The sequence below is a fragment of the Bradysia coprophila genome (assembly GCF_014529535.1).
Source record: "Bradysia coprophila strain Holo2 chromosome IV unlocalized genomic scaffold, BU_Bcop_v1 contig_81, whole genome shotgun sequence".
NCBI classification, from domain to species: Eukaryota; Metazoa; Arthropoda; class Insecta; order Diptera; family Sciaridae; genus Bradysia; species Bradysia coprophila.
Window position 1 is genome coordinate 788,037 of NW_023503375.1, and position 16,948 is coordinate 804,984.

The 16,948-nt window shown below is 34.7% G+C and overlaps 1 protein-coding gene, 1 long non-coding RNA gene and 1 other non-coding gene across 8 annotated transcripts in view; 2 read left to right on the forward strand and 1 right to left on the reverse strand.

Annotated features, from left to right (window-relative positions):
* LOC119072190 (trehalase-like) overlaps positions 1-16,948 on the reverse strand; it is a 26,375-nt gene continuing 9,427 nt past the window's right edge. For 2 of the 6 annotated variants that reach the window (XM_037177349.1, XM_037177352.1), the window contains exons 2-9: positions 6,397-6,577; positions 6,170-6,337; positions 6,054-6,108; positions 4,949-5,871; positions 4,758-4,886; positions 3,879-4,005; positions 912-1,112; positions 1-209 (exon numbers count right to left, since the gene is read on the reverse strand). In XM_037177349.1, the coding sequence (XP_037033244.1) occupies positions 106-209; positions 912-1,112; positions 3,879-4,005; positions 4,758-4,886; positions 4,949-5,871; positions 6,054-6,108; positions 6,170-6,337; positions 6,397-6,577 (1,888 nt within the window). In that variant the 3' untranslated portion in view covers positions 1-105. Of the gene's footprint in view, positions 210-911; positions 1,113-3,878; positions 4,006-4,757; positions 4,887-4,948; positions 5,872-6,053; positions 6,109-6,169; positions 6,338-6,396; positions 6,578-8,074; positions 8,348-10,258; positions 10,398-16,948 lie in introns of those variants that run through there. The other 4 variants (XM_037177350.1, XM_037177351.1, XM_037177354.1 and 1 more) reach the window with 4 other exon arrangements.
* LOC119072531 lies at positions 4,367-4,572 on the forward strand. The gene has a single exon (XR_005086879.1). It is a non-coding gene; the product is annotated as a small nucleolar RNA U3 (small nucleolar RNA).
* Positions 16,137-16,948, forward strand: part of LOC119072198 — a 15,689-nt gene continuing 14,877 nt past the window's right edge. The window contains exon 1 of the long non-coding RNA XR_005086809.1: positions 16,137-16,147. This is a non-coding gene — a long non-coding RNA (uncharacterized LOC119072198). The remainder of the gene's footprint in view (positions 16,148-16,948) is intronic.

Below are 16,948 nucleotides of genomic sequence, written 5' to 3' on the forward strand. Positions count from 1 at the left end.
TGCGTAAAATGCAGTAATTACAACAAAAGAATTTTCTCTTTATTAAACAATAAATTAATTGCTCTGGCAAATAAATAAAAACCTGTTTAAAAAATGCTGCACATCTCAGTGAACACTCCTTGTGACAATCGATACCAAGACTGCAACGAAAGTTGTCAGGAAGCCAGTGTACGCCCATGTTTTGATTGTGTTTGCACTTGCCTTTTCATCTAATTTACAAGATCAAGTCAGTCAAAATGAACACAAAATGATTTCGGAATGGACACACGCAGTACAATATTATGAAATACATTTAAGGACAACGGATCCAAATGACATGAAACACATTGATCATATTTTAACCACCTAATCGAGTTCCGAGGATTTTTGAATAAAATTAGAAAATGTGGAGTTGATACTTCAATCGAAGCCTTCTGCAGACGGTTGAGACATCTCTACTATCAACAGCAGAGACTCTGACAGAGTGTGGAGGTAATAACCGAAATTTTCTCTCAATTTGTTTCAAAATAGTTAGATCAAAGAGGAAATTATTCTACTGGTAATATAATTGCCGTCTGTGGAAGGTTAGTTAATTAGTACGAGTCAATTTAAGGTGGACCAGCTTCAACCCATCAAGAAGATTAATTGAATTTGAGTGATCTGAAAATACAGTCATGACCTAAAGGCTGCCGCGTTTTCAATATCTTATTTGTTTAGTCCACTTTGTTCTTGTGACTCATACACATGCGTAATTGTGGAGAAAATTTCTCAGAAAATTTGATTAATCGGGTCCCTGTTTCCATTTGACTTTTGTTGGTTTCAGATTTTGGAAAAATTGGTTAGGGGTAAGTGAACAGTAAGTGAATTCTAAAGACTACTATCACTTCAGGGTTCAGAATCATGCAGGTTCTACATGCAAGAAAAATCGTAACCTTCGTAGGACGACCGATGGCTGCCCTCAATTTCGTCACCGATATTGATGATTTCACTTTCCTGTATTACACTGACTGAAGGTACATGCGGAATAGCTGGTGCGGCGAATTTAGCTGCGCTTAAAGCCAACATTTCCGGTATTGACGGATTTCTATGAAGGTTCTTGGTTTCCGTTTTCACTATCGTTTCCAAAGTAAAGGCTGCAATTGATGTGATTGTTTTATATGCAAGGGACAATTTTTCGAATGGGTGTGAAAACGAAATAAGAATCAATCGAACACTACATTGAGTAAAATTGGTTGTTTAAGTTACATAAAAAGGATTTTTGTATATATAGTGTTACAATATCATGACTTAGTCGCTCATTTCCGGCAAACTATCAACATAACATTGTTTCTTATGCTAAAAGATATTTTTTAGGGAAGGAAAGTTTGCCATAAAAGACCTGGAGGCGAGTTCTAAAGTCGAAGGCCGCCGATTTTAGAACTCGCCTTCGGCTCGTCATTCTGTAAAAGAAAAACGTTTCAGCATGCGTTAGGTAAAGTACTATTGAAGATCCGTTATTGTTGCTGAAACTATTTGGTCTTACGTGTAAATGGTAACGTCTGTAAACATTATAAACATCACAATGGCAACACAGTGGACCGATGAGACAACAAAACGCAAATCACAAAAACTACGCCACTCTTCCAATAACTTTGATTATTTTTATTATTGATTTTTAATTACAACAAAATTCATTGCAACGACTCCATTTTATACGATTTTGTGTGTTTCACTTCTATAATCTTTAATGAGATAAATATTCTTTAAGCATTCGAATTTTATCAATTATGCACACATGATGATACCGTAAGAGTATCTCTAGCAGCTACGTTTATACACCAACATGATTCTATTAATTTAAAATTAACCTTTCAGAAACGGCAACTTTGTTGCGCTGTAATCTATCACTTCTTTTGTTAAAAGCATATCCAGTGTTTGTTTCACCGGTTTAAACATACGTTTTGTTATAAAGAGAACAGATGCTAACAGATGCCTAGCTCTTTCTAAATGGACCTCGTTCCTTGGTGGTATTATCCTACAGTACTTGTCTCAAAGCGACCGACGGTCTCTCTTTCGTCATTTCGATCTAAAAATTCACACATCTTCTATCATTAATTGAAAGCTCCACAATTTTTTGTTACTAACTAAGTAATACTTAAAGGGGTGTCTAAAGGCCTTTGCGACACTTAACTGTTGAATGGGAAGTGTAATACTTCGTTGTGTTTTTTTGGGACAACAAATTTGTTCGCTCAAACTAAGAAAGTGATGACATAAATTGTGAGATAATTCTCACCGTCACATCGAAGAATTAACTATGAATACCTTCCAAGAATAATGTATGTCGAAATATCGAGTTCAATGAAAAATCTTTTACTTCATCAGTTTGAGTCCTTATTTTTTTTTGTCGTTCTTGATAACCATAATGACTGGGATAACTGGGATGAATGGTCGAATGGAATGTTCACACTGAGATCTTCTAAATTTAATTGTTAACGGTAACGCCATTCTGTTTATACACAATGGCGACAAAAAGACAGATCTGTGACTAAAATGTATTCAAAAAGTAGAAGAATTCGGAAATCTTGAGAATGAATGAAAAGAAGACTCGATTATAACACTTGTCTGTGAAAGGTCTAACGACCCCAAGATAAAACATTAGGAAACACTATAGTATCCATGGACAAGGCTCCAAATTCAATTTAATATACTCCGTTCAACGGATGTTGCATATTGTTATCAACGAGATTATTTGAAAATACACTTTTTCTTCATAGTTAAGCTTCACTAAATTTTAACTGTTACGAACACGTCCAATGCTCTCATAAGCACCAAAATTGAGAATCATCCCAGCCAAATCAAGGGCTAGAAGAATTAAAATTGACTTTTTCATTTTTTCCTCTTCTTTATACAACTGACACAGAAAAGACGAAACAGAATAATCTGGGAAAGGGAAAAGCGTTGGCTTTGTTTGTGAACTTATCTTCTGTTTCTAGTCTAATAGCCTTGCGCTGTGGGTGAGTTCTAGTGTTGCATTTAGTCCGTTGCCGAATCGCAACGTTAAAGAACTTGGCAGAAAATCCCCTTTCAAATGTCGAATAATTCTGGCCCTTTCTTTGAGTGTTCAGTGCAGTTTTTTTTTAGGAATTTTAATTCTGAAAAGGCTGTGGAGTTTTCAGCATTTTTCATAATTAAAATCCTTTTTCACTTGCTGTATGGAGAGAGCATTGATATGTCTTTTCGAAATATCTAAAATTAAATCTGCATCGAGATGAGCTTAGGAACTTTTATATATTTTGTCGACAGTTCCAGCATTAGTTGGGTTATATTCGGTCCAATTTTTGAAAATCTCTTAGCTTCACGATTTCCAACGGCATTGTGAAGAAACATCAAAATTTGTATTTTCTCAATTTCCAAAGCTACAAGCCAACTAACGCTAGAAATATCCGTCTATGAAAGCGATAGAAATGGGATGTGTGTAGAGTTGATTAGGAAATTCTGATCTATCAAACAAAAAGAACATTTTATTGTCGCTTCCAACACATTTCGTTTTTAAACATTTAGATAAATTTTTGTTTGTTTTTATTTACAAATAAATAAAGAAAATGATGAGGAAATAAAGTGGATGGCATGATACAAATGTGTGAGGGAAAAAAAATTCATTAAATTGTCACAGCTCCTATTCATTTTGTAAATGTTTCACAATGGAATTAAATCATTGAAATTAATTTACATTATGAAAACAAAAACACTAAAAATGATTACAATATTATATATAACACATAAAAATAGGATGCATAATATAGTTTCAATTTGTTTTGTCTTTTGTTCTTTCGAGTGGTGTGTGTGTTTTACGTGTTATCTGACAACATTCACCAAAGCAGAATTCTAATTCAAAAACTTTTATGATTTTATCAGTGGACCTGTAGATGATAATTGCTTTCCATATTTAGCCAATAAGTCCATGATTACTCCATTCGTCCAGCCGAATCCGATCTGAATGTCATATTCGCCTCCGCCTCCATGTCCACCCAATTCAAGTGCACTGTACTGTAAAATGAAATTTAAATTATTATCAACGGAATCCAACGCTATAGACGTAAGTAAACATTGGTAATTGTATAGTGTTGAAAACACGCATCGAAATATAAATAAAACTTTGTGTATATCGCTGAGACTCACAAATAAATCAACACCGTGTTATGATCGAATATAATCAACAAGAAAAGCTTAACAGAACGAAGCACGTGTAACGTGTGCGTGCGTATATACACGGAATGATTTTCAGCTCATACCAACAACAACGTCCAATATACGAGAGTAAAATGTTTCTCATTTTATTTTTGTTATAATTCGCTGAAACGTATCGTGTGCGAAATGTACTACCGCTTGTTCGAAATTGGTTTTCGTTAAGACTATACTTCACAGGATCATTTCTGTAGTATATCTTCAATCGTTTCTATGTCAAAATAGAAGCAAAACAAACCACGATGAAGAGATGTGGTGCTTTACCTGAAAGCGTGAGGGAGACTCATGGATTGATGTAAATCGAACCATGAGTTGTCGATGATCGCTGGCTTGTTTATTCAGGCTTGGGTAGGGTGCTTTCTGAGTGGCCAAAAAATAATTCAGACCAATTGAAAGGAAAAGGTGGAAGCTGGTGGTTTTCCGATCTTGATGGGCAATCAATGATTGGATACTCAGTTGTGATTGTTATTATGTATGCACACAAGCGGCTTATAAAATTGCATGCAAACAAGTGATATGAAGGGGAATGCGAAAAATGTTCTTTTCTTACTTACCTTTTCGTACATCACGAAAGAGTCCTTATAGCCAAGGAAATTAGAACGAGTCCACCTGGCAGCCCAATCAAGTGACATAGTTTGAGCCCTCTCATCATTTAAATTCGCTAATCCTTCGATGAGCATGTGCTTTAAATTAAGTTTAAAAAGTCAATTGAAACGATTCACAATTGAGAAGTGAACAAATGTACCTGCATCGGTGGCCAAACGTTTGGAAAATCCCATTGTTCTCCAGTCCGTTCTAATGTATTCGGCACTCCACCGATGAAATCGTTTAATCCATGCCTTTCAATATAACTTAATACTTTCTCAGTGACATTAGCTTCATCGGCTTTATTGTAACAGCCCACATAGAGCGGCACTAAATTCGACGGAACAAAATAGTCGCGACGTTTCTTATTCTCAAGATCATAGTCTAACCAGGCACCAACATCGTCATGCCACAATACACTGTGAATTGCATCAAACATCTCTTGAGCTTTGGCTTCGTATTCAGCAGCCTTCGTCTCATTTCCCAATTTCAATGAAAATTGTGCTAAATTTTTCGCCACTGAGAACAAAAATGCATTCAAATCGACTGGTACAATCGATCGACATTTTAAGTCCACCAAAGTTCCTTGATTTGTCCCATTATTGATGAACCATCTGCTAGAGAAATCCATTCCACTTTCGGCGGCAGCTTTCAGTTCAGAATAATGATTCTCTTTATCGATGTCCGTTGCAAACTGTACACCCGTTTCCTTATCTTCGTAGTAAGATTCCGGCCGAGGACCACAAGTGGTGTCGCCGTACACAGCGAACACGTGATCATTCACAATGACAGTGTGGTTATTCAACCAATACTGGAATTCTCTTTCCAGCACAGGAGTAGCTGTGCGCAGGAAATCTGTGTCACCAGTAGCATCATGGTATGCCTTAACCATGGCAGTAAGAAGTGGAGGTTGTGATCGGCCAGAATAGTAGATTCGACCGCCGTTCGGTACGAAACCGAAACGTTGAACAATATCCAGGAAGTTCGTCAACATACCCTTGACTGTAGTGTACATTTCACAATGTAAGAGACCTTTAACGATCCAATAGGAATCCCAGTAGTAGAACTCGCGGAATCGACCACCTAAGAAGAAATATAAAGAAAAAATTAATTCATCTGATGATTGCGTTGACGTGATATGGTTGTGTGGAACAGAATCGTAAGGATCTTTCAACGTTATTTTCAAAAGGAATTGCTCAAGTGTAACCAAGGTTAACAACTCATTTCGAGAATAAGAAAAATGAACTCAAAGCCATTTCAATTACCTGGCACAATAACTGGATGATCAACGTAGATGATTGAGTACAAATCTTGATTTCTCTGCAAAATATTTTTGTGTTGACTTTTCGCTTTCCTATTTTAAGTGAATTGACACACTTACCTTAACTTCGTCTTTCATCTTACGACCAAGCTGAAGCCAAAGGGTATTTAAATCACTAGCCCATTGACGATAGTCTGCATCCGTTATATTTGTCAAAAACGCAGGATTCTCTTTATGATCACTCGGCACCCAAGTTTCAAACTCTGAGCCTGGTTCATCGAAGGTCGACTGAAATTAAACGAAACAAACGTTGAACACGATGTCGAATAAACGCGTGCAAGACTTACATTCACGAAACTTTCAACATCCGTTTGGTTGTAATTCGGATGGTCTTCCTGCCATTTCTTGAACAGCTCTAACGTCTTTGCCGGAGTCTGCTTCAATTTCATGTCAACGAAAGTTTTCGAATCAGGAAAGATTTTGGCCATCTGAACGGTATCCAGTAATTCGCCATAGCAATAGATTTCACTGTAAATATTGAAAAAGATAAGTTAATTGTCCTATCTTGATTGATAAGAATTCAGTTCGGATGAGTAGAAATGGCTAGTAGTAATGGAGGAACGGAGAAACATATTAAAGCTCGATTTCCGTTACTGCCTATCGACACTGATAGCTTTATCTCTATGGGGAAAAACCTCGAAGCTAGTTTCTTGCCGTTTATCTCAAAGTTACGTTATCAGCCTCGTTAAACTTTGACGGGAATATACCTGTAATAGTAGAGGCAGAATAAATAATTGAATTTTTCGAGAAACAACCTTCGCCTTCGATTATCACCTTACTTAAGAGCTATCAGTGCTACACTGGATGTAGTCTACATTTGGACGGTCTGCACGTTTAAATAGTTGGATAGTTAAATGGTACGGATATGGTGTCATAAAAAACGTACGTTCACGAGAGTTTCGTAATTTTATTCAAAAACGTGAGGTAAGGTTAACTTCTGCACGGATCCAAAACTATACCTCAGGTTTTTAATAAAATACCTTACTTGGCTACGGGGTAAATGATGGAAATGTTACTTCTTGTGTGAAATTTGCCGATCGAGGCGTAGCTGAGTACCATTTCCATAATTTGCCTCATTGTTAAGTAATGTACTATTCGTCCGCACCTCTGTTATCATTAACATGGTGTTTCACACTTGGCGAGCCCTCTTTGTGTGAACATACTCGTACTTTGTGGATTTTCCATGTTTATACCCTTTTTGAGCATAGTGAAACGACGTTCTCATTAAGAATATTGTTAAATAAGGTTGAAATAGACATTATGTTGGCAGTAGCCTGATCATTGCCTCTATTCTGTACCACATAGAATTGAATGAGTTTCGCGAGTTTTCGGATGATATTTGGTTCTTAATATATTCTTTGTCCACATCGTAGACATGCACTCTCTATATGACATTTACCACTCAACTATACCTCTATCACTGATCTTCTAATGGAATGTAAATACGGAACAACACTTTTCAAAATTTCGTTACAAGATAAGATGAAAGGGTTTTTTGAACTGATTTTTTTAAAGAAGACATTTCATTTTGGTTAATGCAGAGACTGCCAAAACTAGATATTACCTGATTTAAGTTACCAAATTTACCTGACTTACCGATGAAATTGCCGAAATTACCTAATTCACAGACAAAATTACCGAAACGTAAGTTCCGTAATTTTGTCAGTAAATTAGATAATTTAGGTAATTTCATCGGTAAGTCAGGTAAATTTGGTAACTCATTTTACCAATAATAGGCCCTGTGTAGCGTAGCATTCGCTCAACAATAATTTGCGATTAAACGAATGGAGTGTTTGAGCAAATATTTATTAGTAAATTTTATGGTGCAGTAAACGATAATTATGTAATACAATCAATCATCGTCAAATCAAAAGTGGTTTATGTAATAATTACAGTTATTTTCGAGAGAGCAATTGATTTTTTGAGTCAATAATTGAGATAACAAATCTATCCACTTCTTATTACCTGTCGCACTGGGGATGTAAACTAAGTTCTGCACATGCATCTTGAGCACTAATAAGGCACAGTACACTCACAAAGCCATAAATAAGAACGGCAAAAAGTTTATTCATTTTAAAAGTTCAACTGATTGGATTGCTTTAAGTTACCTGATTTCTATCACTTTTTTCTTGAATTTTATTTTCACAGAATTTATTCGGTTATACTACAACACTATGATACAAAATCAACTTATTTGGCGAATTTTTCATTAATGTCTCAGCACCGAAAACTAAGTGCCTAAAGAAAAAAAATTATTGTAAACGCCAGAAGATTGAGCACCATCATCAATGATGAGACGTTTTGTAGCTACGCTTTATGAATCCGATACTGATGGCTGTTTCAAGTTCGTCATTTCTTTTTATACAATTTCGCAATGTAGAAGAGGTTTTTTGAATTCCTTATTGCATGTTAACCCTCACATTCGTATTTCGTTTTTTTTTTGCCATATACTAATATAGTAACACAAAAATCCAGTTTTTAGATGCCCGAATTTTTCAAATACATTTTTTTTGTCTAATATATAGCCATGTATGCAAAAAATGACTTTGCGTGTGTTCATTAACCGTTCAATAAATTGAAGTTTTTTTTGTTAGCAAAAATAAGAAGATTCTCTTCAAACTTTCGTCGTCATTACGAAATAATACTTCATAAAATCGCTTTAAAAAAACGAAAATTCAAAGACAGTTAACACCCAGCAATTTGATATTCATGTTTAAACTAATTGCTTAACAAATATTGGTTGAACAATTCGATTTTTTTGCGAAAAGAAGGCTCGTGCAGAGCAAGAAAAAAATAATTTTCAAATTCCAATGAGAATGTGCCACCACATTGTTTGCGTACTTCCGGTAATACTGAATAAAAACCGTTGACAATGCAGCAGACAGACACAAGATTTAATTGCATTTTTTGTTGTTGCATTATCATCAAATTATTGTGATTGTTACAGTCATTTGATACAACACTGCCCGTAATAGAAAATGTTAATGTATTCGCAACGAAAGACGCAAAACGCTTTTGTTTTGCGTATTTAGCATAAATTTACAACATTTAAACACGGGACATGAGGGTAAGTTGACCGAAATGTCTAATGTTTAAGTTAAATGTACCGAGATAATCAAGTTATATGACTGAAAGTGGACTAGTTCAACTATTGCGTTACTGCTATTAGAATTTCCACATCATTGAACAAGTCTAGCACATAAACTCTGAGTATATATTATCACTGAAATTATTATTATTCTGAACAACACTACCTGTTCATGAAAATCTAGATAAAAAACTACTAGGAACCTATGTAGAAACATTACGAATAAGAAGTAAGGCATTATGAGTCACGATTTTTAGATACCGAAATCGAATCTATCAATCTTTATAATAATCAAATCTGTTACTTCATTTGTTTAGAATATCACAAAGAGTTTAATAGAAAATCCTTCACTTCATTTGTTGAAACTGTTGTAAAATAACATTTTTCTATATGAGAAAGGATCAACCAGAGATGATATCGTTGTCAATAACAGGTGATAAGCCTTTTCCATGTAAATGGAACGTTTACATTCACATTTTATAGGCCTGTTGCATAAAAATACATCGCAATACGATGTGGTGGACGCAAGTCTGAATAATTCACTAAAAATGTATCATCGGTTAATATGCGGTTATTCGTTCGAACAAAATCTTATAATTTGATCTAAAGTCACTAGCTGGTTTTTGAACATTTTGTTAAAGAAAAGCAAAACTAAAACTCTTCTCCACATCTCAAATCGCATTGGCAACGAAATCTGTAAACTTTCCAAATCATTTTTTTAGAATTTCGGACACTTAAAACAAATTAAAGCTTTAGGCTGATCACAATTTATTTCACTGGCTTTGCCTCCATCAAAGGGTTCATCGGTCTACTAGAATATTAACCAGTTCACATTATTGTATAGCATCACGAGAAAGCGGAATCTTTTCGTGAATTTTGAATAATAATGAACCGTCTGAATGCAAGCCTGGAAAACTACTAGCAAACCAGTCTGAAACTTCCGAATTTTTATTTTATAGTCAAAACAGGCAAATTCTTCAACAAAATGTTCATCAAAAATAAATTAAAAATTATCGTTCATAATGAGCAACAAAGGAAAAAATTTCATATTTTTTTCGCACATTAATTATTTAATTAACTTAATATCAGTCGATTGAAAATTTTTTGTTCACCGTTCTACTATATTTTCACACTGTCGCCGAACCGTGAAAAATCTGAATCCGTGTCGCACCTGTACACGGTACAGTGGAAATAACCGAACTAAATGCTCTACTGCAACGAAAAGGTGCTTTTATATAAAATTTCCAGCGAAATCAAGTAGGTACTTCAAAACCTAACCTTATCCAACATTTTACTATAATAGACATTTAAGTGCCGATAACACGTTGTTTTATTGCAAGGAATAAATTAAAAACAAATTTCTTCACTTAAAACAATTCGCAGAATTCGTCCAGATATTATTGTGGGGAGGTGTATTGTAATCTCATTAGTCATTACAAAGATTCGCCGATATTAATACTGAGAATGTTTTGATAAGATGGATGCGAAAATGAAATTCAAAACAACGTTCCGCGCAAATAAATTCGAAATTTGCAAATTATAAAGTGACATGCGAAACAACAGCCACACAGATAAACCTGAGTGTGTAAGTTGTTGCGATAACAAGATATAAGTGGCACTGATAAGATAAGATTAAACCGTATGACATCCCTATTGCCTCATCAGTACCGTATCTTGTTAATGTACTATTTGTGTTGTAGCGAATTTATTTTCATAAATTGTGATGGATGTAGGTGAAGTGTTATGCAGTTGTAAGATGAAAACGGTATTCTAGCCTAAGTCAACACGAAATTGTAATAAATTTTTCCAAAATGTCGTCGAAAGTTATATTGGATTTTCCACAGCGTGAAAATATCTCAATAACCAATTTACAGCTAATTGTTTCACAAATGGTAATTGAAACAATTTTCTCAGTTCTTTATCATGGTTTGGTTAAATGTTGGAGATACTCCTCGGTAGGGATACTCGTGTTAGATTAACTCTTGTTGGAGTAACTATTGTTAGAGTAACTATTGTTGGAGGAACTCTTGTTGGAGTAACTCTTGTTAGAGTAACTCTTGGTAGCGTAACTCTTGTTTTTGAGAACTAATAATTGGGTCAGCCGGCACCACTTAAAGTGTGAGTACTTGCATGACAATAGAACAGAAATGAACGGGTCAATCCCGCAAGAATGATATTTCTGGGTCACTAGATAACAATGTAACAGCAACCAAATTTCTATGTTTGCATGGGTTGCCGAGGGTTGCATTGGAATATAAAAGTCTCTAGGAGCATACTATCCTTACAATTAATCGCTACCCTCCTCGGCTCAAATTTGACTGCTTCTACACCATATCATTAGACTTGTTTCGAAACAAAACTTCATTCGCCCATTACACACAACGAAAATCAGACACCTCTTCGTCAAGTCATATCACAATAAAATGGCAGTGTCATTGGATTTTCCTCATCATATGGAAATATTCTCACTGACCAATTCACAGCTGCAATACAAACAGGGCTATAATTGATCGACAAACGTTTAATTGATGCAATCTTAATGTCATAATTACAATTTGCTCAATTTGCCATCAATGAATTTACTGCACTTTCTTTTCCAATTAAAATCAGAAAAAAAACCAACAACCGACGCGACACCACAATAAACGCTTTTGACCATGTAGTGGAATTTTTCTTTGTCCAATAAAATGTCTCGACGTAACAAATTGTGGGAATTCGAATTAATTATTGAATGTAATGTAAACTAAACGCCTGCAGCCATATATCGATATCGTTTCAATTGGAAATTATTATGCAATTTATGCGCCGTATGCGCTAAAAATAGTCTAAAGTTCAAGATTATTATGTATGGATTCGGATGAATTGAGGAATTTTCAAATGGAATGTAAAGTATGTGAATTTTATTGAGCGCGCTATGCTATCACACAACGAACTGATTATATAAATATCAGGAAGTGTCTGTACAGATGCATATATATATATATATATTGTTGATGATCTTGTGTTGGATGTAGCTTTATGTTAAGCTGTTGATTACTTAGTAGCACAGAGTAGAATGGAGCTGAAAATATTATTGCTGTGTGGTTTGGCTAACTGCTGATGAAAGATTACATCATCTTTTTGCGGCGACAAAACAGTCCCAAATATTATATTTCATGCTTCAGGGCCGAAAATGAGGGCAATTTTTCGAATTTTCTCGGGTTTCCGGCCCTCTGCATGAAAACTCACATGTGCACCTGTTTGGGACTGTTGATTTAAGGCACTTTCGCTTGTAGAATCCGCGAAATCGCCTAAAATCAATCGCCCAAAACAGGTACACAAATGACTATTGAATATCAATCTGTGATCTATTAAAGATCATCCGTTAAAAATCAAACAAAATTAATGCTAAAACGAATGAAATAAAAGATTTTGCATCAACAAACGAAGTAATAGATTCAACGAATATACAAAGCAACGCTCGCGGTGCGTGCAAATGTTAAAAGAGGCGATTCTTATTGCAGATCCCATGATAAGATTTCATATAATGGACATGATTCTCACGCATTAAATGGGGACCTATTGCTTCTAATTTGCAATTGTGATATTAACACAACTGTTTCCAGGTGAAAATGACCTTAGCTTGTGAATAGCTTGTCAGTGGAAATTGTATTTATTAACGGATATTGGATCATCAAAAGTTTCATGTTATTGTTATAAGATCTTTTCAACATAAAATTTGCTAAAAATTGAATATTTTCGTCACCTTCATATCGCAGCATAGTAAAATGGTTGAATAAATACAATTTGAATGCAATTTTCTAATAAACATCGTAAAATAGACACAATTCTAATCACAACTCAATAAAAAACAATTTATTTCATTCTTTAAAATATAAAAAAATAAAATAAAAATTTAGCGTGGATAATTAGCGGCGACCAATTAAGCGGTTTGATAACCGTTCCAATTATGTGACTGACATAGAACTTTGCTTTATTTGGTTTAACACTCACCGGAATGGCGGCGCTTGTAATATAATTATTTTGTGATAGCTAAGGTTCAACAACATGTCAATAAAAACGAGTAATAATCGATAATGGTTGACGCGAAGCGTGCATAACTTTGACATAATTTGGTCTTTATAATTTTTTATTTATATTTTTACGTCCTGTACCATGAACTGAAGGGCTATTCGATATGTCGTAGGTCTAAAGAGGTAACATTCCTTTTTCTTGTAAAGTATATAAAGCGCAGCACTGATCCTAGCATGAACACTGAATTGACGAGTGTCAAATTCGGAGGTTTTAGTGCTAAGACCAATCTTCTAACATTGTTTGTATTGGGGAAACTATTTCAGCAAAAGTGGTCATAGTCGAGAGATGCCAAATAGGGTACTATTTTGTAGAAGTTGTTTTTTAGAGTGTTTTACACTGTCCAATTTTAGTACTCAATTTAGAGTACCACTCATACAATGCGTTGATTGTATGTTTTAACTCATACAACGAAAACCAGTCATTCATCTTTAATAAAGAAACGCTGTGTTCATGTCAGGAGCAGTGCTGACATAAAGGTGATTTCGTTGAGACCATCTCACTGGCGCGTTGTAGAAACATTTGCACTCAAAGATGTGATGTAAACTGAAATTATATTCAAGTCGACGAAATTTTACCTCGAAAAATACTTGGATTTTCAATGGAATAAATCATGGAAATGACTTTTTGTGTGCTTACTGATCTCGGTTCGGCTCGGATGGCAAATCTCATGCAAAACTTTTTTCCCATCGATAAGACCACAGCAAATTGACATTTAATAAATTCGAATTAATGGATCTAAGGTCCGAACTCCGGAGATAAGGAAAATTAGTTAAGTTATTATACAGCTCTGGTCATTTTAGAGGGTTGTGAGGATTTATTGCCGAAAAGTATCGAGTCGATACTATCGACTTTTGCAGTAAACGAATGAGAAAATAAAGGATAATAACTCGGAAGACATAAACCAATGAGATTTGCTACCATCCTGAAACTGGCGACAATGAAAAGTTTCATTTTTTCAACAAAACTGGTATGTCTACATAGCTTTACTTTCTTGGGGTTTCACAGATTTTCAGAGTGTAGTTGGGCGAATAATTTGCTTCAGAAGATTTTAAGTGAAATAATAATGTTTTCTGTTGCTACGACTTCGTATGGGTCTTCACGTAGCCGTCTACTTTTTGTGCGAAAACGTTGAATTCGACCACAAACTTCGCATTCACACTAAACGATACCAAAAACAAATTAACGCAAGTTACGCTCAGCTAAACCGAATAATGATTCCGTTGTTATGATTATTATTTCAATTGGTATATTAACGATAAAATAATGTTTTTTTATTGTTCTCCGTCTAAATAAATAAAAAAAAAATCCAGCGCCGATAAGCATTGTAAATTATGTTGTAAAAACCTCGATATATCTTTTTAATCGTTTGGCAGCCCACACCATAAACATCTACTTCAGCGACGAGTGACAAAAGGACTCATTCATTTGGATTAATTACTACCTTCTATGTGGTATACATTGAAAAATAGAATGAACGCTCTAGTTCTAGCCAGATTGATTGGTATCTTGTGACATTCGTAAGTTTTCCCTGCCAAAAATTTTGTGTGAACGATAGGCTAGACACAGCTTCTATACTAATAGGTGTAGCATATTTATTGGATCAATTTAACATTCAGCTGAACAAATAAGACTTGCAAATACTGAAATATTACAGATATCTCTGATGTCACACTAATCGAGATAATCGAGATAAACAAATGATAGCATGACGAAGTATATTTCTAGTCAGTTGATGGAAGAGTCTCATTTGAAGCAAGCAATTTTACATTCACGAAATACAATTGAATCTTTGATTGTACATGTATATATGCCTGATTGGAAAATGCTAATTTATTCGGTTTTTTCTTAACTAAACTTTAACTGAATACGTCAAGAACTGAAACTATGTTTGGAGTTGTTTTTATTGATTTGCTTCTTTCAAGGTTTCTCTTAATTTCTTTGTACATATTTCACTGTTTCTGAACCCTGATAACAGTTTGTACATTGTAGTTTGCGACCGGACGTATCAAAAATGCACACGTTATCAAATTACACATATAATGTGAATACATACACGGTTTGATAAATCAAGTCCAATTTGAGCTTGTGTGATACATTTTAGACGTCAGGGAACATATTAAAGTGTGGACTATGTACGTATACGCTAAGTAAATTAAAGATAAAGTCAAGATTTTTGTAGACGATAAAATATTTCTAAGCTTTCGGCTTCGATCAAATCAAATTCAAAATCAGTGCCATTTTCATCATATTTCAATTATTTGCCTCATATGTATTACATGGAACAGGTAAAGGTACAGGTAAAGGTACCTCCAAATACTTTGTTTTTATTAAAACGTAGATTAAGTAACTTCTGATTCAAAAATTATGTTACTCATCGACTTGAGGAAATATCTGTTTTCCCTACAAACATTTTCCTTCTTAAATACTTTGTAGTCACTTCACAGTCTTTTTATCGTTGTTTTATATAAATCTAATATCCGGACTTGCATTGGAGCAAAAAATCAAAAATTCAGATAAATTTTTCGTTCGTGAAGTCGTGCGATGAAACCTTATCTAAATTCTCCCAATGCCACGGTTTCGAAAGCAAGTTGGTTGAACTCATTATAAGAAAGGAAACGTTTCGAGAAATTTTTTTCGTTATTTCGTGCGACGCGTGATATGTACCCAAGATTGGATATCAATGAATCTTGTGCCGCACGAGATTTTAACCATAGGAGAGGAATCTCTTGCCCTCAAAGCTGTTGTAGCTCCTTAGAATTGTAACGCATACTGGAGCTACGCTGTGTGTTTAATTTAAGAAGTTTTTTTTTGGAAATAAATGAAATTGAATTGAAATTGAAAGCTACTTTCAGGTGATTTACAAGAAAATGCTTTGAGTTTTAAAGAGCTTTCATCTAAAGTAAAACTTGTAAATGGCTATAGCACTGCTCCTAACAAACGTATCAGACATTCGTTCATGTTCACGCATACATGTATCATAATTTTGACGTTTGATATACGAGTGTTAATGCTAAGAACAGTGCTATGAAATGGCTGACGTTCAGCGAAGAAAACTGTCGATCAACGAACATTTTTAAGTATGGGCAGTAAAAGCCAAGGAGGATTAACATTGCCTCAGATTTTCTAATTTTCACACTAGATTGTGTGGAAGCACCATAGACATAACGTCTGCTATGAAACGTCATCTGAATATTTAAAGTAAATCAGAATTTTTTCCGAATAATAACAGTTGGGCGGTGATGCTGATGCTGCAAAATGATTAAGCATGTAAATACACGTACATAGTACGTATACTGGTTTGAAAATTGTTTTGTTTCGACGAGTGGATTATAGCCCTTGCCATCGATTCTAGATACTAACTTCCCAATAATCAAACCAATTTCCTAGCAAATACGTATAAGCTTCTAGTGTTACGATACTTCTAAAATTGTATGGAAAAAGACAATGACGACTTTGCAACAGCTTGACGATTCGTTTATTTTGCTTCAATTAAGTACCTTTCTTATATTACACATATACAATATTCTGCTGTTTGTTAACTGGTATATTAAAGTTACAAAATTAAACAATTCGTATAAGTCTTACAGTTAATGCACATTTGCCACTCACAGCGTTTTTTTACCTAGCTTTATAATTCGACTCTATACTATCATTACAAATGTTGCACATTGTATTTA